The sequence below is a fragment of the Meriones unguiculatus genome, chromosome 19 (assembly GCF_030254825.1).
Source record: "Meriones unguiculatus strain TT.TT164.6M chromosome 19, Bangor_MerUng_6.1, whole genome shotgun sequence".
In the NCBI taxonomy this organism is placed as follows: Eukaryota; Metazoa; Chordata; class Mammalia; order Rodentia; family Muridae; genus Meriones; species Meriones unguiculatus.
Window position 1 is genome coordinate 52,479,880 of NC_083366.1, and position 21,416 is coordinate 52,501,295.

Genomic DNA, 21,416 nt, shown 5'->3' on the forward strand with positions numbered 1-21,416 from the left:
GCTTCTTTAAGATATGGTTTGTCCTTGAGGCTGAGGTTCAAGTTTTCTCAGTTAGGTTGGAAACAGACAAACTTCACCAATCCTCCTCTCTCCTCTCACCTCAAGACCTGGAGTTAGAGGGGCATGTAGGGTACCTAATTAGTTACCTAGGAAGTAGGGTCTGGTCCTCATAATTATACATCAAGCTCTCTTATCTAGGAAGCCCTGTCTCTACCCCACCACTTCTTCTTCATTTGATATGTGGTCAATATCATCTCTATATAGCACAGACTGATCATAAAATCATGATCCCAGCCTCACATGCATAGGGGTTTTAAGCTTGCACCACCACACTTGGCTTGACTCTTGCTTTTGTTTCTTATTTTATTGAGAAAAAGAGAGACTCTCCTATTCACCTAGATTAAGCTTGAACTCATATAGTATAAAATGAACTTAAATTACTTATCTTTCTACTGCCATCTCCCAAGTGCCAGGGTTAAAAGTCTTTGCTGCCATGCCTAGCATTTCTGGAACATTCTTTGTCATTGTATAAGATCCACCTGAGAGGTTTTAGTCATCTAGAAGCTTTTCCCATGCATATTCCTACTCCACTGTGTCACAAGACCTGTGTCTCTCTGTTGTTTTACTGTAATTTGTCTAAATTGCAATTATCAGTGATTATTCAGTGATCTTTGCTTGGTTTTCGTTTGTTTGTTTGTTTGTTTGTTTTTTGGGAGGTGGTTAGAACAAAAGCTAGTTGATGTCAGAGATTGTCATCCTCTTTTTGTCCCCAGACAGACTCTGGAACAGCTTCTGACATGTCAGTGACAGCAAATACAGGTTTTTGAACTGGGTGAGTGATGAACTTAACCTAAAAATTTCATTTCTTCATCATGTATTGAATGCCTCTCATTTTTTTAAAAAAAAAAAAATCCTAAATCTAGAGAGTCTCCTTGGTTCCAAGGAAAAGGCGATTACTAACTGGTTAAGAGATTGGTTTAGTGCTGGCAAAGAATGGTAGAGGAGAAGAAATTCTCAGAAAAATACCTAGATTCCACCATCCTAAAAACTGCTGGGTCTGCCTCCATTTGAATGTTCATCGGGCCATCTTTGCTTTCTTGTTCGACTCCAACACAGTAGACCTGCCACGTAAATACTAGAATTACTGCTGTAATTGGCTACTCTGTTTGTAATAGAGTCCCACAGCCCAAGAGGATGAAGCAGTATTATGTAGAGGTACATTTCTAGTCACCCACAACTTGAGACCTGGAAGGCTGTAGAGAGAGATTTTGCAGAAACACCAGCTGAATGTGCTGAACAGTCTTGTGGAAACGGATGCCAATGTGTGTCTGGAAAGATGGCTCATCTGCTAAAAGCACTTGCCACATGACAATGAGGACCATCGTTTGGATCCTTCTCCTTACTTCAGACATGGAGGCAGGTAGCCAAATTGATAAGTTAGGTTTAAGTGAGAGACCCAGCCCCAATATACAAGGTGAAAAAGAATCAAGAAAGATAGCCAACAGCCAACATTAAAGTCTGGCCACCATACATCACCAGTACACACACACACACACACTGATATCAATTTAAATACTATGAGCATATATTCATGACAATTTTCCTATTATAGGACACAGAGGGAACACTAAGGATCTCTAAAAGTATGTGATAACATCAGGTATGCCTACAGCTTGCTTCTACCACTGAGGTCCCATTATAATCTTAGATATTTCTGTTTTACTTAAATACTATAGTATGTATTTAGAGAAGTTTTGTGAATTTGTGAAGCTTTTTTTTAAACTTTAATAAAATAATAGTTTGAGAAGGGTTTCTTGCTATGGTGCCCAGGCTGGCCTTGAAGTGATCCTTTACCTCAGCCTTTCTTTCTTAATTCCTTTCTTTATTTTACTCTTTCTTTCTTTCATGATTTATTATATACACAATGTTCTGCTTGCATGTACGATTTCAGGGCAGAAAAAGGCATCAGATCTCACCATTAACGGTTATGAGCCACCATGTGGTTGCTGGGAATTGAACTCAGGACCTCTGGAAGAGCAGGCAGTATTCTTAACCTCTGAGCCATCTCTCCAGCTACCTCAGGCTTCCAAGTGGTTGAGAATATGGCCTGCTTCATTCAAATAAAAAATTCTCAACCAAGTCTGCCCAGCTATGGTGACAGGCTATTATACACATCAGTCACATCCTAGATATGTGGTTTTATTCTGGATGTTAATGAATGCTTTCCAGTAACAGTCAGCATTCAAAGTGATGGAACTAATTAAAATGAAAAGATTAACATTTTCTTTCTTTTCTTTTCCTTTCTTCTCTAATCTGCTCAGTTACTTTCAAAGGGGCAGTTTTCAAAACGAAACAATTACCATTGAGGGTAGTGGGGATAAAGAATTGGTCATAAGGTTCTGTTATCCTGGAGTCAGAGGATCCTAAGAGGAGCTCTAAGTGCTCCCGGGGTCCACTAGTGGCCACTGGGTGAACTGCAAGAAGATTACACAAACCGGTGCCTTCCGCGGCATTCATTAGTCCCTTTATAAAGGCGATTTTGTTGGTGGAGAGGCTTGATATATTTAGTGCCAAACCAACTCTGTGCTTTTTAGACAAATAAACAGAAATTCGAACTCTGTAGAATAATAGCCTGGTTCAGACAGTATGTCTGCTGATTTTTTTTCTTTGTTTTGTTTTCTTTTCCTGCCCAGTTCTCCTGAGACTACCTAGCTATGATTATCAGTTCAGAGGCTCCACCCTCGCAGCACTCAGTGAAAAAAAAAAAAAAAAAAACGTTCAACAAGCGCGTACCAAAACATGTTATTAATGAGTTATAGTGATTAGGCATGGTGAGTCATCCAATTTGTGGGTGACTGTTTCCATCCCTTCAGATCATTCTGCAGCCACTGGTCCCTCACTTTCCTGTGTGAGGGCTGCTTCCTGTGGGCTGTGGACATTGGACTGCAAAGTACATAAAGACTGCTGTTTCAAAATGGGTGACTTGTTCCCCATCTCTGCTTCCAAAGGCTCATTTACAGAAAACCAATTATCTTAGGTAAGAGGAAAAAAAATCAGCTGCCCTACTCAAAGGCTCCGGTGATTGTTATGTGTCGTTGGCAACATTTGGCTCATATTTACCATTTCCTTAGGTTCTCCATCAGTGCAGTTCTGATGGGGAAGGATCGTCTGCATATTCCAGTCAGCTGACCATCATTGGTCAAGGGTGGTGGGTCAGATGCTATTGTGGGCAATATTTATCCTGTCCTTAGGAGCACCCTGCACAGGAGACATTGCTTATTTTTTGTTTGGGAAAATTAAGGCTTGAGGACTCACTTAGATTTTTCATTGGGATTTTTGGGGGTGGGGGAAGGGAGCTGGGTTTGGTTTTTGTTTGTTTGTTTGTTTGTTTGTTTGTTTTGTTTTTGTTTTGCCTCTGAGACCAGCAATTCTTTGCATCCTCTACCACATGCATGGAGGTTTGTGTGTGTCTTCATTAATCCTGCTGCGGGGCCCTGAGCCCCTTCCTCCTTGTTTTCCTATGGCTGACTTCTTCCAGAGTCAATGCACTCCTTTCCAGAGCAAAGTGTCTTCTCTGCCAGAGGGGAATTTTACAAGAAAACTGAATACCCCAAGGTGACCCATGGGATAGCTTGCTGTCTGCAGGCTTTCCAATTTTATTTGCATTCTTTAAAAAAAGGGAGAGAGAGATTTTTAGTCTGGGCAGCAAAGAAGCAAAAGGAAATCAACTGATTGCCCTAGGCCTGTTTCCTAACCTGTTAACAAAAGAAACTGAGGCCAGGTGGTTGTGTACCCCAGTTCTGTGACTTTAATGTCAGGGTTTGCAATGTGGCATTTAGCTGGAAAGTTAGTTCTTGGGCACTAAAAGCCACTGTGTGACTGTCTGAACCTACCTCAGCAAGTAGATGTTTATCCCCGGTGCAACACAGCACCGAGAGCCCACAGGAGTAAAACTGGGTTTTGGTGCATAAACAATATTCCATCATCATCCAGCTAGATGTGATTCAGGGACAAGAGCCTGGATGTCCCTGATCATTCCCCAAGGGAATGGCTCTTGCATCAAAAACCAGTGACAGCACCTGGACCTTGTCACAGCTGACAGGGCCAAGAGGAGGTCAGCTGGTGGCTGCTGCACCCAGAGCAGGTCCCTCAGGATGAGGCAGAGGAAGCAGCTTGCCTCGCCTGCTCCCCCCATCCCAGCTGCTCAGGAGACACAGAGAGGACTTCCATCTCTATTACTGTCAGAATCTGGCACCTCTCACCAGCTGTGAGATTCACAGCCATGGACGGAGGAGGCAGAAGGAAGGAGTTGCAAGCCAGACAATCACACGCAGCCACAATATTTTAGAAGTGGAATCTTCCAGATAGAGAACATTCTCCAAAGCACAGAATGTTAGGGGTGAAAGAGGACCTGAGTGAATACAGAACCGAGTAAAAAGAATGATTGAGAAGTAGAAAGAGGACATGGCTTCTCTACATGACAGGATCAGTAAATGCCAAAACCAGGACCATCATCCGGAATCTCTGGTGTTTTTATAGCTTGAAAGGGTTTTGGAATCTTAACTGAGGGTGGCTACCAGAGACTGAGAGAGGGCATTTGTTTTGTAGATCTTAGTGGAGGAGGGTTCTCACACATATCCACCATGGGAAAGGAGGCCCAGATCTACCGGATACAGTGCTACGCTCCTCCTACCTTGCAGGTTGACACCCCTGGGCACCAGGCCCTGGAGCTCCTCAGTTGGGAGGTCAGCTTCTGCTGCGTTGGAGTTGTTGGGTGGGACTGCTCGCCTGCCCCCAAAGGTGGTTGCTGGAGTATCTGACATTCTCGGCTTTACTGGATCCTTGGGGAAGGGAGAAGAGAAGGGAGAGGAATGTGAGCCGAGTACTACTCTCTAAAGGAGAGGCCGGGATGCGAAGGGTGCGTGGCAGTGGCCAGGCAACACGTTGTAAGTCACGCATAAGTGAAAACCAGGAGGTGGCAGGGAGAATCAACCTAGTGACAGAGCGCGCTTGCTCAGGATCTCAGGGAGACTCCCCGTTTGTCAGTAGGTACAGAAAGCAAAGGAAAGAGTGTTTGCTTGAAGCAAAGAAAATCTTTGAAGTTTTCAGACAGCAGAATTTTCCTTTCCGCGACACCCCAAAGTCTGTGTGTTTATAATCACATCCCCCTACTCATCTCATGGAGACTCGCCAGGCTAAGTCACTGTGAGGCTTAAACTTGTCCGGATTAGGATGATCCCTTTAACCTGTTTCATCGGCCATTTAATTTCCTCACTGTTGACTGCTGGTTTCTTATGAGCCGGGCTATGATCTTAGTACTTAGGTAGGTATAATGGAAACAGTGTCTCTTTCCTGAGAGTTTACAGTTCAGTGGGGTTAAGATGAGCTTGAAAGAGTCATACATAAATCTCTTTGGGTGTGTGGAATGGAGGCCATGGCCATGTCCAGCTGAACTGTGAGAAGGCTGTGTTCTATCTTGGTCTGGCCTGCTTCCCCTTCCCTCAGAGTTTGTGCAGGCAACCAGCCAGTCTAAAGGCTACACACCTTACCTTCAGGGCCCAAAGGACTTGTTGACCAGCTGGCCAAAGTCAAGGGGGACTTTGTTTCTGAGCTCTCTTCACCTGGCTCACCAGGCAGCGACCCCTGACTATCTGGCTGTTTGCAAAAACCAGGCATACCCTTGCAATTATAAAACCAACTTGATTAGGCTGTTCTAGAAATGAGTGGAGCAGTAGAAGCAAGGCCAAGCACAGGACCATTTGGTAAAGTATTTGTTCTTGGGAGGAGAAAGGGGCTTATAAAGAAACAGCATAGGTGTGGGTATCTATAGATGTCTTTGGTGATTTACAGATAATCTCATGTGAGCTGAGGCAGGAAGAGTTTATTGAAAAAGGTTTAATGACAGAGAAGACAAAAACAAGTCAGTCTTCTGCAAAGGCAGAGTGACTGGTCACTAGAGGCCAGCAGCAGGAGGTAGGGAGCAGTGCTGGCCATCCAGACAGCCTTCTGGGAGAGAGCAAGACAAGCAGAGAACTGGAACATTCCAGGTGATGGTCAAGAAAGGAAGTGCAAGCCACTGGGTGAGGCCAAGTGGGGAGCTGTCCTTCTTGGTCAGTTCAGGGAAGGGAAAGGAGCTTGATTTCAGTCCCCTGTTGAGATGAGGGAAAGAGTGAACGGGACAGGGCAACGAATCCTGCTGTCTTCTAGTCAGGTGGGCATTCCCAGGTGGCCTTACCTTCTCCTTTAACCTTAGTCCTTGCTCCACAGCTGGCTTCCCCTAGAAAGGGGACCTGCCCTTAGAGGAGCAACTCCACTCCTGTCCCCATTTAAAAGTCATCTACACCAGCCCAGCCATAGCTTGGTGGAGTTCAAAAAGAGGCCCCTCTTAAAGAGGTGAGGGACTGGCACTGTAGAGACAGGCTGCCTCAGGGACCTCCCCATCCCTCTAGAGATGTAGAATGTAGGGACACGGGGACAGCCACAGCTTGGGGCAGGGCTGCACGGAGCTGCTCTGAGGGTTTCTTACCTGCTCGCACTCCTGAGAGGGTGCTCGGGTAGGTTCAATGTGTGCCTCTTGGTACTTCCTCAAAAGGACTCAGGCAAAGTGACCAGAAAGTTGGCTCTTAAATAACTTCCTAACGGCTCCCACCCTCCTGCCCATCCCGGAGGATTTCTCCTCCCCTTTCTTGACAGCTGGTGGAGGGGGCAGATCTGTTTCTAGGAGCTTCCATGTACTCTTCCAGCGTGTTCCCCTTCCTGCCACCACAACCCCTTTGCTCCCAAGATCCCATGTTGTCATCTCCTCACCCCATCCCCAGAGTCGCCTTCTCCCTTCTCTGGCTGCTACTAGTAACTGGCAAATGGCACTGTGGTGTTAGCCAGCCTCTCCCCTGCCCTCCTGATGGGTCAGAAGGGCTAAAGTGTCATATTTTTTTTTTCCTGTGGAGAAATGCTTTGCCATGCAGATGGGTGGTGAGCTGGCAGGAGGGAGGATCTGCCTTTTCACAGACAGGTCACACAGACAGTTGTGACCACACATAAAGCAAGAGCAATGAGTCCCTCTTGAGCAAAGAAAACTGCCTCCTTGAATTACCCACAGAGCCCCAGCCCCAGGCCCAGCCCCAGCCAAACCACAGGACTTCCTGCAGGACAGCCACACTGGTATCCAGTTCCCGTACAGATGAGGAGATGCCCTTAAGAGTGCCATACAAGTGAGAAACACTTTGTGTTTTCTGTTAAAGCCATTCTGATGTGTCTTCAAGACTTACAGAGAAAGGAAAGGAAGTTTTCTTCCCCAGACTTTACCTACTTTTGTTTTGACATTGTCACATGTATAAGTACTACTCATTTCAACCAAAGGTCCTCCTCAGTGCACTCATTGTCTTCAGATGTCTGATCCTGACACACACGATCTTCAAATTTCAAAGTGGAACAAGAGATGCTATTAGTCAGGAATTCATACTCTCCCCACCCCATTTCTCTGTCCCATATCTGTAGACTTGTAGCTAATTTTATCAAGTTTTTTTTCTTCTGCGTATCCTTGAAATGGAAAAGTCCTCCTGCCTCTTTGTCCAAACCAAACGTTTGCCTTGTTTTATGTTACTTTCCCAAGGGCTTTGCTGTGCCTCTTATCCTCTCTTCCTCTGGCAGCTTCAAGCTCCAGCTCCCTCACAGCTGCTTCCTGTCAGCATTGACACAATTTCAATTTGAGTCCCTTGAACATTTTGAAAAGCTTTCTCTCAACTCATGTCTTTCTGGTCATTTTTTAAATTATCTCTCTTCCCCCTGCTATCACCAAGCCTCTGGCTTCTGGGTTCTACCTTCATTATGCTATTGAAACTAACAAAAAAACAGCTATTTGTCTTAGTACATTTTGTTGCTGCCACAAAATACCTGAATTTGGGACATTTATTTTAAAAAAAAGTTTTATTTAGCTCATGATTCTGCAGGTTGAGAAGCCCAAAAACATTACATTGTCATCTTCTTAACTTCTGGCAAAGATCTTGTGCTTTCTCATCTTTTGGGGGGAGAAGGGGGACAGGTTTATCAAGTCTACTGCAAGGTGCAGCAGGCCGAAAAGAAGGACTCTGTCTACCTCATACTGCGTATTCCTGAGGCAGAAAGCAGGAGGGAAAATAGGAGTGACTGGAAAAGAGAAAATATGAGGGCAGCTTCGCTTAATAGTGAACTGACCTCAGAGTAATGAACCTAGTCCCACAAGAGCCACACTGATCTCTCTTAAAGGCCTACCCACCTCTTAGAGGTCTAATCAGCCCTCAATGGTATCACACTGAGGCACCAATTTCAAGCGGAGTTTTGGAGAAGAGAAGCCACATTGAGATGAGAGCACTTCCAAATGTCTGTTTGCAAGCCAAAGAAGAAGACTGAGTTTTTCATCATTTGAGGTACTGAGCTCTCTTGCCCACTCTGTCCTTGAAGGTCTTCTCTGTGGTCTCTGGGACACTGCGCCCTGTGCCATTCCCTCCAGGGCAGCATGCTATCCTTTTATCATCCCAGCAACTCTGACAGTTTTACTCCATGTATCTTCTAGAACTTCCCAGATCTAGGTGCCAAGCCATGGTCTTTTCTAGAGCTGTAGACCTCCCCTCCTCACTACCTGCCCGCTGGCCATCTTTTCTTGACACACCCCAGTGATAGCCCACACTTATTGTCTCCATGATGGGATAAAATTTTCTCTGAAAACCTATCATACAGTTCCTTATCTCAGTGACTGTCAGTACCTTGAGTACGGCCACAAATTCCAGACATGGGGCAATTCCAGGCAATCCCACTCCGAGCCTCAAATCCAATCTTTCACTGGATGTCTCCTATTCTATCTTTTAATTCGTCTTGAACCTACTTACCTCTTTAACCCTTTCAATTTCTTCTCCACAGTGCAGTCACAGGAAGCCCTGGAGAGATCAAATCTGGATCCAGATTCTTTGCCCAAAGCACCTCCATGGCTAACTAACTTTGCTTTCAAAGTAAGTTCTAATCATCAACTGAAAAAAGATCCTGTATGATATTTCACGCTCTCAGGTCATGTCTTCTCCCTCCTGTCCCCACTCCTTATCCCACCTTACTGGGATCACTAAACTTCCTACTCTGTGCCTCAAGCCAGAAATACACTTCTCTGATCCCTCTCCACTTGCTAGAAGATTACTCCCTGTCAACAGTCCCGATCACAGCTTCAGGGTCTCGGGTGTCCTGCTGGAGCTTGTCTAATGGCGACACTCCTGACACTCGTAGGGTCACTTCCCTGACTGGTGTCCCATTGGACAACAGGGACTCCAGCCAGAGAGAGGCTGCTGAAGACATCCATGCAGAGTCCACCAGTCTCTGCTGCGTGCTAGAAGAAGATCTGATCGAAGATGCCACGGTGCTCTGGTAGACCCGTGAGGGAGTTGAACGAGAGTGGCCATGCTTGCACATCTTACATCGGATTACACAGAAGTCAGCCCTTTATTTAAGCTGTGCATTCAAGATGTGCTTGTCCCTTCACAGACATTACTATGGCATCACATTTGGCCCAAAACTCACAGCCCAGTGGGTATACGTATGCATTAGTTTAATACTGGTCCACCACCAATCTAGTATTACTTATAAATGTGATGGATTTCCTGGGCTCATAAGGTAGTCAGTAACCCGGTGTCAGGAGCATCAAGCCTAGCAGGTGGCTGAGTCCCATATATCTTAGAGCATTGCCTCGTGTGGCTTCAGAGACAGAACAACAGTTTCTAGTCATAGAATGAACCTTGAGCTGAACCAGCAAATGATACATACAGAAGTTGCCTATGTAAACAGACGCTGGGGTCTTTGGGGATGGTGTGGTGTCTTTTACATCTGACGGCCTTTCACTTGGCGTGAAGAAGACATTTATAGCACGCGAGTCAAAAGAGGAAAAGGAAAACCACTTTATGTATTTTTAAAGAGAGAACTTGACACAGAGGAATTATTTATACAGGCTGATAGAAGAGGCAGGAGGACAAACAGTGGAGGTGAGTCAACCCCGCAATTAGAAACGGGGTAGCTGGTGTCAGCATTTGGCTGAGGATTCCAATGGGTCTGTCTGGTGGGGGCTTGAGAGTCAGTCATTACTAGAAGCAAGGTTTAAGGTCGGGATTAGTCCAATATGTCTTTTTGATTATTTCTCCCTGTCCAATATCTCTCAATTGCCTCCTTTTTACTGAACTTAGCGGAAAACCGTTTAGCCTACAGAGGGCAAAGGGTTCTAGGAAATAGCAGTAAGACTCATGTCCCTGTGTTAGGGTCCCTAAGACCACCCTCTTATGTTAAGAGCTATCAGTGCCCCATAAGCTCCAATGATATGTTTATTACAGCAAAAAGACTCATGGGTAAGGGCCACAGGAAATCAGGATGACGGGTTCTCTCCCATGCAAGTCGCATAGGATGGGTCAGACTTCACAGCAGCGACCACAGACGTGTCATTGTGTGTATCAGAGAGATAGATTCTGTGCCCTGGATTCTTACAGGGAATTGATCCAGGGAATTGGTCATTAGTTGAGTGACCCTTTCACGGGGTCGCCTAAGACCATGGAAGAGCACAGACATTCACATTACGATTCATAACAGTAGCAAAAAAAAAAATCCTAATAGTAGCATAAAGTTATGAAGTAGCAACAGAAATGATTTTATGCCTGAGGGTCACCACATGAGGAAGGGTCACAGCATTGGGAAGGTTGGAAACCACGGCCTAGACTCTGATAAGGAAGCAGGTGGTCTACATGAAGAAGAAGTTCTGTTAAGTGTAGTCACAGTGGGTGGCACTGATCAGCCAAGGAACGCGGGGAAGATTCCTGAAATCCAGGTCTCAGACAACAGCCAGTTTGGATGTCGCTTGTGGGGTTCTTTTCTGCAGTCTCCATCACAGAGTGGGCAGGACAGAGTGTGGAGAAGCCCCTAGGTGCTCTCTAGGGCTCCCATCAGTGGACAGCCAGCCAGCAAGCTCCTTTTCTGGATACTGATGCCAGCTGAGGCCTCAGTTATGGCCCAGAACAAGAAGAACTGTCAGTGAATCAGTCTGTTTTGACCTCACTTTCCTGGCATCACTGGACCACTAAAGAGACCAGCATGCCTCTTCCTGCATGAGCCTGAGACTTTCTCACTCTTCCACAGCAAAAGGCCATAATCCCAGTGTCCTACTGACTGAAACACAAAGAAAGCTACAGCTGGACCACCCTGCCTATCCCAAGGGCAGACAGGAATGCTTGAACGCATCACTCAGGGATTCCAGTTCCCATCAGAAACACAGAACAGCCTGTGGGACTAAGGAGCAAACAGAAGGTGTTTGAGATGAAAAACAAAAGCAAAACAACCCCCACCCCACCCCCAAACCTTAACTCCTTAATTCTGTGTTTTTGTGTCTGTGATTTTGACACTTTTACTAATGAACCCACCATTTTTCTCCAGCACGAAAATTCCAGGAGGTGGCCTGTGTTTGCTCAGGTAGTGAATGTTCCAGCAAACACTGTTTGATTTACTCGCAAAATTTCACATCTCAAACAAACAGAGAACTCAGTCATGTCTAGATGCCGCTATTTTTTTTCCCAACTTAATAAGACCTTCATTGGTTGGAACTGGATTTCAGAAAGAAGTGAGGGGTGCTATTAATAACAACTGGCCTTGTACAAAGATGCCCTGGTCTCTGACCTGAAGGATCAAAGTCTACCTCTTGGGAGAGCTTCTCTCCTCCACTGCCCTTGCTGCTGGAAGTGGCAGAGAAGAAACTTTCCACTCCAGTAGGAGGTGTCATGGCAGAGAGGTCCAGAGGGAGGCTGAAAAATTTACAGCTGTGTTCCAGCCATGGTGGTGAGCAGGTGATGAAGGTAAGTGTCTTAGTCAGGGTTTCTGTCACTCTGTAGAAACACCATGGCCAAAAAGCAAGTTGGGGAGGAAAGTCAGGACAGGAACTCAAGCAGGAATGGAACCTGGAGGCAGAAGCTGATGGAAAGGCCATGGAGGGGTGCTGCTTACTGGCTTTGCATCTCATGGCTTGCTCAGCCTGTTTTATTATAGAACTCAGGACCACCAGCCCAGGGACGACACCACCCACATTAAGCTGAGCCCTTCCCCGTGGACCACTAATTGAGAAAATGTCTTATAGCTGGATCTCATGGTGGCATTCCCTCAGCTGAGGCTCCTTTCTCTTTGATAACTCTAGCTTATGTCAAGTTGACACACAAAACCAGCCAGCATAGTAAGTGACCTTTGACATGCACTCTCTCTCCTAAAGAAGCTCTTAACGAGGTTTTCAAAGGCTCATACTGACAATGAAAGGCCCAGGAAGCCTGTGACAAATACCTCCTTTCTCCTCGGTATTTTTCCATCTTTTCATTTCAGGAAATAGTAAATCCATGCTGAAGGCAGCTCTCTACACCAGCTGTCTACTCATTGTGTTGGCTACTCGAGGCGCGGCCTTCATTTGTGAGTGGTTCCCGATCACCTTCCTTCCCAGCAACTTTGGGCGGCTGGGCTGCCTTCGCTTATTATGCCCTGAAGGCATGCACATATTTGTGTACCCCAGGGATTTGGTGCTTTGCGGTGATAGAGCTAGAACCTAGGCTTCTTTACCACTTACTCACGGATCTCCAGCACATCATCTGACTTTCCAGGTGAAATGGTCCACAGGTTCTGACGGTCAGAGAGAGAGCCCCCACAACATGCTGCTACCACCTGGGCATGAAGCCAGCTCTAAACAATCCTTGCACGAGGGTCACAGGGGTGGAAGGTGGGGGGGTGTCAAGTGGGGGCGGTGGCTGTGCACTGAACAACCTCCCCTCAACCCTGATAACTACTCTCACTCTCTCTATTAATTATTGCGCTTATTTTTTCTATTATTAAGTAAACAACTATTTAACTTGCTAACCATCTCATCGATGATACGTATTGTCGCTTTCAGTCCAGGAGCCACCTGGAGAGTTTCAACTGCAGCTCACACTTGTCAGTGGGAGTTGGTTGATACTGTCATTTCCTATGTGACAATACCCATATTTGTAACCGAAACAAACGAAAAGCCCTCTCTTCTGGATCTCACAAGGAAGCTGTATGGGGAGATGAGCAGAGAAGGATTTTAGATGACCTGTGCCCAGTAGATGAACAATAATGGTATTCCAGCTCTTAAACAGTTAATTTGAAAGCCAACCCCCAGGAAGGGATCCCTGTGCAAACAGCACCACGGACGTGATGTTCTTCAGGGGCTTCCTGACCGCAGAACTTCTGGATACAAACTATGAATTGCCACAGCCATTGCACAAGCATGCACAGGCCTTAAAACACCACAAGAGAACTGGGCAAGTTCTCCATTCTTTGATGCTCACTTGGCAATTTCTGCAGTGAAGTTTCAGATAACTGCCAAAGCCCTTCCTCACTCAGAGAGTGTTTCTGAATGGCACATCTCTCCCTCACGAAGCTAACTGTAAGTGATTAAAATAGCATCTGACACATTAGTTATGCCATATGGACATATATGACGATCCACTGGAAATACTTCCCACATTTCTATCTTACATATAAATCATTCCTAAATTCTTTATTAATAAGTTCAGAGAGTGTAACTTGCCTAGAAGAGAGAGAGCACAGAACACCCAAGAATATAAGAAATCGTGTTACGTTTCTTAAATGTGTGCCTGCTTTAGTCGTCTAAATGTGCTAACGGCGTGGGGTTAGTTAGCTCCTGGGAGGAGGTCTGTGATAGTGACACAGTTCATTGCCCTTGGTTTCCCGTGCTCCTTCTGGACCACTGAGCACAGGAAAACCTTTTAGTCGGGGGAAACAGAACTAGTCGTTGTAAGCTTAGTTCTGAGATACCATGTACCTTCAGGCTTCATGGGACTGAAGTGATCTGAACCCCTGCACTCCTCCACTCCACCTCTCAGGCACCTCCCAGGGCTCTGTTCTCTCCTATTCCATGGATGCTTGGCTTTAGGAAGTATTTCCTTTTGTCTGAAACATTTTCCTTCAGATCTGAAGAGTCCCTTCTTGCTTATGCTCAGGTGCTCACTCTGTGTTAACTGATTTCCGAAGATGGGACAGTTAATCATGTCTCTTGGCATTCACACCTTTTCTGTGGCCCCTCCCACAGTAGCTCTTCACCTTAACCAGTGGGCACAACGGATCTGACAGTGCCAGGTCAGTACCTGAGCTTCACAAGGCTTTTGCCAGTTTTCTGCTTCATGATCTTGGGATCCTAAAACTACATGAGAAAATTTAGCTGACTCCTGCAGCCTGGTTGACCTGAGGAGGAAGCACAGAAGATGCTTGGAGAAACAGAGGCTCCAAGGTTAAATGGACAGAAAGAGGCACCCAACTAATGGTATATGGAGTTCAGACAAACTGCCTGGATGAGCCACATACAAAAATTCATAAATCAGTGAGCAATGAAATAAAATGACTGTTTTATCCACGAAGCCTTGGGGCACTTTGTTACAGAGCAATGATAAGTGAAACACATTAATTCAATAAATATTTATCTAACACCTTCTACTGGAGGGTGGTGGGATGAATAAGGGATGCTGTCTGCCTTTAAGGCATACAGTTCAGAAGGGGAGACTGTATTAAAAGCCAATCTCTCAGAATTTAATCAACAAGTCTTTCCCCATAATTCCGCAGATTTCAAAATATTTCATCTTTCACTCCCATGACAAATATCTTTTTATGGCCTTAATCTGGCATATAGTGTGTGTCTGTAGAAATATATGTTGATTAATTAGTGAACTAAAGTCCATGACATCGCTCACATCGGTGAAGTCAGGTTGTGCTGCTGACCAACCTGGAAAGTAAAGGCTGTTGCTGAGTTACGTATGGAAGAATGGGTTCTGTTTTATCTCCTGCCTAAAACAGGTTGTCACTCATTTTGCACTTGGGTTTCCAAGGCTGAAAGCCTCATAAAAGGGAGGACCAAAATAAATGCAAGTGTACGTAAAGGTTTATGCTCTCTCAAATGTCTTATTCACACATAGTAACCCTACATCAGGTGACATGGGCCCACTCCACCAACCCGCCTAATAGTAACCAGTGCCCCATTTACATCCATCCCAGTTGTGGTTGCTCTTTTCCCCTTTCTCCTTTGGGTTGCTATGGCATGGTTTCAAAACTTGACCATATTTACCAGACCTGTGAGCCCACTCTGTTTCCCTAATCTACACATTTGCAGAGACAGTCTTACAAAATGTCTTTCAGAGACTGATCTTGTGTAGAGAAAATTTAATCTAGCAACATGGCTGCTCTAATCACATCCAAAGACCTTCTAGGTCTGTGTGATCTGGTTGGAATGCAGACATGATCTTACTACAAAGCGTTAATCTCTAACAATGAAGGTAAAGTTAGTTTATAGAAGCACCCAACTCTCGTGAGAACAGAGAGGAAAGAGAAGCTACTTGAGAGAGCAGCACAGAGAGGAGGCAGTTTTACAAAGACAGGTTGAAGAGAGAACAAGCTAGACAGAGGTGAAGATAGAACAAGCCAGAGAATAAGAAAGAGACAGAATATTAGAACAGATTGTTAGAGTTAATTTGAGGCCAAGCAGAGCAATTCAGCAATTCAGAAGCTGAGAGAACCCAATTTTAATCAGTCAGCTTGGAGAGGAGTTTGAGCCAGAACAGCTGAGTTGAACCAGCCAGCCAGAGTTCAGAAAAAGCTAGAAAGAGTGAGCTTATTCAGCAGTAAGTCTCAGAGGCTGAAAACACTCTAGGCCTAGATTAAATTGCATGGAGGCTAGAAGTTTCCAGGGTTAGGCCTGGGTTAGCAGAAGAAGACAATAAACCTGCAAGACAACAATTACACCAGGAAAATAAAAGTTACTTTTACAATCTTGGATCTATTGGCCTAAGTACCCATTCAACACAGCTTCCCATAGTACTAAATTTAAATCTATCTATCTATCTATCTATCTATCTATCTATCTATCTATCTATCTATCTATCTCTATCTCTATCTATATATGTATCTATCATCTCTATATGTATTTATCATCTATCTATATCTATCTATCATCTATCTAATCTATATATGTATGTCTCATCTATCTATCTATCTATCTATCTAATACATCTATCTTTCTACTTACCTGCCTGTCTTATACCATATATTTTAATTTTCATACAGCTAGCTCTTTTATCATATAGGAATTGCATAAAGTAATTTATATGCATATAAATATATGTATTTATAAGAGCATACACTACACATGTACATATATTTGTGTATATATTTCAATGATCTTTTGCTATTCACAAATGGTTTGTATATTCCTCTCAAAGCCAAGAGCCCCAGATGCTCCAGTCCCAGGGTGTAGCCGTGAGTAGGGCTTCTACACTCCAGCGGATGGCCCCACACTCATGCCCATATGAGTGTTGTGAACTGCTGAAATTCTATAGCCCCTCTGTTGAGACCCACTTTGTTTCTTAGTGTAACTGTGGCTCTTCTGTTAACACCTGCTGTAGCCTTTAGCATATCAGAAGCCATTTTGCCTTCAAGTGTCCATTTTGATTATTTCTCTATGGTTTCATTTCTAAAACTTTGTTTACTTTGTTACCTGGACACTTTATAAAGTCCCCCAACTGCAGAACCAATCAAATTAAAGGTCAGTTAAAGACGCTTTATCTGGCTAATCGAAATAATATAATATTGCTTCCTACACTTAAATATCTAATTGCATTTTTATTACCTGGTTGTTTCCTAGTTGTGGCTTGTTACTTACACCTTGTTACAGTTTTGTTATCTGGTTATAGTTTTATATATATATATATTTTATATATATATTATAAATATATATATATATTTATTTATATATATATATATATTTTTTTTTTTTTTTAAACTGCCTTAGGAGCAAACCAATATCATAGTCTGGCTCTGGAGTCCAAATTGTGGCCGTGACTGGTCAGTGTCTGTTTAATGATCAATAAACCTCAGTTAAGTTGATGAGGTTTCAGTCATTCAGTCGGACATCTGAATGGTCAGTAAGAGGCTATTCCTGAATCAGTAACATGAGCAAAGCTAAGTGGACTTAGTGGCTTATTTAAAAAAAAAAAAGTCATGATGTTGGAAAGGATGTGTTAGGGAACATAATCACATTTCACTGCATACATGCATAAAATTCTCATAAATAAAGAAAAATAAAAAAGTAACATTTTATAATGGATAAGATCATAAGAAGTCCTGTGGAGAAAAATAAATCAGGAACAAAAATGAGGGGGAAAGTGCTTTAGTATTTGCACAAAACCTCTGCACATCCTATGTTCTTTAACCATCTTTGGATGAGTTATAAGACTTATTGTCATGCAGATGCTATGGAAATAGTTGTTACTCTGCATTTCTGGGGGATGGCAAGAAAAAAATGACTGTGGCACAGACACAATTTTAAAGAATAGTTTTGGTTGGAGGACAGATGCAGATGGATGCGGACCTCAAAGATGTGAAGCCCACGGATACTAAGGACTGACTATATACATAATTCATATCATAGAATTGAGCACCCTCAAGAAAAGGGAAAGAATCCGAATTGATTTGCATCACTTTAACCCATGCTTTCCTAGTACTATCACTTATAAAAATAGCAACTGCCCCTTTACTCTTTATTTTGATTCTAGAAAACATAGCCACAAAGCATTGTAAAATATCAGTACCCCCCACCCTGCTGCCCATACCCTGAACCCCACAAAGCCCATTTATGATTTCTGCTCGACTCTCGCTATGACTATTTGCCCTATCTCTGTTGCACAGGGAGGAGACTGAGATACTTTGGATCTTAAATTCTTCTCAGAGGTCTACCTGCTAAAGGCTTGTGGTGGAGATGGTGGAACTTTAGTGGATTGGACCCAGTGGGAAGAATTTAGGGTTCCGGGGACTGTGTCATTGAAGGAATATGGGCACCCCAGTTTCTTCTTCTCTTTCTCTTTGTTTCTTGGCTGCCTGGAGACAAGCAGTTTCCTGCCACACTGCACTACCTCGCTGCAGGCTCCAACACAAATTAATTCATTGTTCGTGGTCTCTAGTCCTCTGAAATCATGAGCCACAGCCAAGCTTTCATCTTTTCATGCTGCTCATATCACATGATGCTTTGGGACCTGCTGGGAGATTGTCCTTTCTAGGTTACAGTTAGCCCTCGGGCTTAGAAGAGAGGAAGACCAACATTCACCATCCAGCCCAGATTTCCCAACCCTAACTTCTTCCACCCACAAGCCGTGTCCTTATAGAGACTTTTATTCACATCCTCTGGACCATTTCTGCTACCCAGAGTACATAAGAACCACGCCTTTGTTCCCAATAAAATGGGCAACTATCAGCCCCACCCTGGTCCTCACTTCCCGACACATTTCAAATCTGGAAATGCTTCTCAGCACAAGCAGAAGCTGAAGCAGAAGACCTTCCTTCCCAGCCTAACCAACAAGGATGGAAAACATTCTTTGTCTCTTGGCCTTGGGTGTCACAGTGCATCCCACATGTCCACCAGCTGTAATTCAGATGGTTTTTATTTCACTTGGAATTAATTTTTTATGAAGTCTCTCCAGAGCCAGGGGACCTATAATTGGCTTTTAGTTCTTTATTCTGCGCTGCTGTGTCTAATTGCCAAGATGGTTCTATGACACGACTCATCTTTTAAGGTGGTGTTAATACGTTTACCAGGTTTCTCATCCACAGCAGGCTCATATCTTGGTGCAGCATTTTAATTGTTTTTCCTTGGCAGGAAGACCGGGCATTATTGAAATACATACGGAGCTCTTCTTTGGATTTATGAACAGTGTTTTCACAGCAGTGTCTTTGCATCCAGAGCTGGGACAGGGGCCGAACCCGTTCACTGTTTTGTAATCTCACTCTGAGTCTTTAGAAGAGTTTGGGATCTGAGAGGTGGAGATAGGGCCTGTTGAAAATGAGGCCTGACCTTAGTTTATATACAATATGAGCCCATTGGACCGACAGGACGTTTGTTCTTATTCTAGCTGTAGTTTGGACATGGTTTCAGAACACTTCTGAATACTTTAGCGTAACTACTAAGTCACTATAATGTCTACTCTAGAAACCTCCTTGCAGCCCTTTACCAGCAGGCTCCCTGGCCTGTTCAAAAAAACTATTGTGATATAAAATGATAGAGTTGCTGATCGCCAGGGGTCTCTGATCCCAGCAGACAAGTGTAATTAGTTTCAGATGTTATTATTTTTGTCAACTCTGTGTGTGCTCTGATAAAAGAAGTAGGGTTGGAGAGGAAGAGAAGAAAGACAAGGAGGAAAAAGCAGGGTCATCTAGTCCTTCTTAAGGTAAACAGACAGGTATTGTTTGCCACATACCCTCTATAACCCACAGGCAAGATTCCCCCAAAATTTAAATTTCTATTCCCAGTCCTCCAATTGGTTTACATATGTTCCCTTGTGCATATGCAATGTGCAGGATATGTGTTTGCATCTGTTGCCATGTTGGCTGTGGAAGGCAAGCAAGGAGGCTATGTTGCTTTCCCCATCTTTCCCGTGGTGGCCAGCATACCTCAGGGTTCTGTTAGAGATACTGTTTTGGTTCAAAGGTACCATTTTAGATGCAGCCTCTGGTTAGGAAACAGCTCTGCCCATGGCCATTAGCTTCCATTATCCTGTAAGATGTCCCATCTGGTAGGCCACCCAGCACTACCGTTAAGTCTGTGAATTTGCTAGTATTTAACTTGGTCTTCACAGACCATCACCATCTCCCCTCCTTGAGGTCTGTGTGTGAAGGCTGAATGTGTGAGAGGGGTTGTTTCTCGGTGCTTTTTACCCTGTGTTCTCAGGCCAAAGAAATTTCCCTTCTGTTGTGTTCATTTAGTCCTTGAAGACGAAAGGCGATGCTTCTATTTGAAGCCTTGGCTCTTTCAAAGGGATGTAATCAATTCTACTCTGCCAGTATCTGAGCAAACTCTAGGACCCCAGAACAGTGCCAGAGGCTGCAGGGCAGAGCTTTCCCAACTGGCATGCGGGTCCCTGGGAACTTTCTGATTGGAAAGGTGAGAACCAGGACTCAGTTCATCTGTTTATAGGGTTACCCAGTAGGTTCTGGTGCTACAACAGGGCATCCGTTTTGAGTAGCACTGCGGCAGAGGTCCCCTAGGAAATTTTCAGTTTCATGGGAGGATATGGAACACAAGAATATTAGACAACAAGAAAATAGTATAGCAAGATCAAATATGCCAACTTCTTAAAGGTACTGTAGATGTATCAAATGTCAGCATGAGACAGAGATGGCGGGAACACTGTGGACTGAGTATATCGGATCACTTGCCACTGTCTGAGATAACCTGAGGTCATAGACTCGGAAGGAAACCATGCTGATGTGGACAGGGAGAGAACAGTGGGCTTTTTTGGAAGATGTGACAGTGGAGGCCTTGCATGCAGAACTGCTGGAATGAGTTGGGAATGTAGTTTCTACAGCAATAAATGAAGATGGAGCGAAAGGGGGCAAGGAATCTGTTTATTCCAAGTTTGCAAGTGACTCTGCCATCTTCACATTCCTGGCATAGACTTCAAACTAGGCAGGGGACTAGGGAAGCCTTATAAGGGATAAAGGAGTGATGGTTGCAGGTATGCCCTGATGCACTGAGGCTTTTCCCTTGGGAGACTGCACACAGCTTAGTCAGTATATATCTGTCATTTTTATGTGACCATCTCTAGATGTCTCTAAGTTTAAAGTAGGGACACAAACAAGAGAGTTGCTATTAATTAGGTGCTAGCCAATGTGGACTGATTGCCTGGGAGGCTTTTGTTTGTTAAGAGAGGTAGCAGCTTCTACCACTTCTCACAGGTTTGACCTATAGACAATGTGCTTGCTTCTTGACAGGCCACATTGATCATAGCTTCTCCAGCATATTGTCCTGTGGGGAAGAGGGTGTCACGATTCTGAATGAGATTATAAAAAATTTAGTAACACTAAAAGGTTTCTGGGTTTACAATGGGCAAAAAATTCATCGGAAACCCAACATGATAGGAATCTGAGGAGTTTCTAGTACGGTTCATCTGTGTTGGGTCGTAGAACTTCACAGTCTTGGTTACAAACACAGGACATGTGCATTTTTCAGTGCATGTGACATCATACCTTAGAATGCTAACAAAGGTGTCCTGGTTGGTGTTCCTCTCCTTTCAGTAGTAGTCCTGCCTGGTTAGACTGTGTTCTCTTTAGTCTCCGTGGACCCTGCTACTAAGAGTCTCAGCTACAGTCACCTCCATACCCTCCCAGAAGCTTGCTCTGTTGTAGGTCTCCAGCTTGTCACAGAGATGCCCCTCCCCATGGTTTTTCATCTCTCTGCAGGCCCTCTGTCCCCGGGCCCCTGCTCTCCCCATGCCTGATCTCCACTTTCATTTCTCTCCTGCTACCTCCCTTACCTTGTTCCTGCTTTTCAACCACTTCCGTTGTCTGATATATTTCCCCTTCTGTGTGAG

General features: G+C 44.3%; 1 protein-coding gene across 3 annotated transcripts in view; it reads right to left on the reverse strand.

Annotated features, from left to right (window-relative positions):
• Positions 1 to 21,416, reverse strand: part of F13a1 (coagulation factor XIII A chain) — a 194,481-nt gene that overhangs the window by 165,057 nt on the left and 8,008 nt on the right. For 2 of the 3 annotated variants that reach the window (XM_060372377.1, XM_060372380.1), the window contains exons 1-2: positions 6,527 to 6,857; positions 4,694 to 4,841 (exon numbers count right to left, since the gene is read on the reverse strand). In XM_060372377.1, coding sequence (XP_060228360.1) covers positions 4,694 to 4,823 — 130 coding nt within the window. In that variant the 5' untranslated portion in view covers positions 4,824 to 4,841; positions 6,527 to 6,857. Of the gene's footprint in view, positions 1 to 4,693; positions 4,842 to 6,526; positions 6,858 to 21,416 lie in introns of those variants that run through there. The other variant, XM_060372378.1, reaches the window with a different exon arrangement.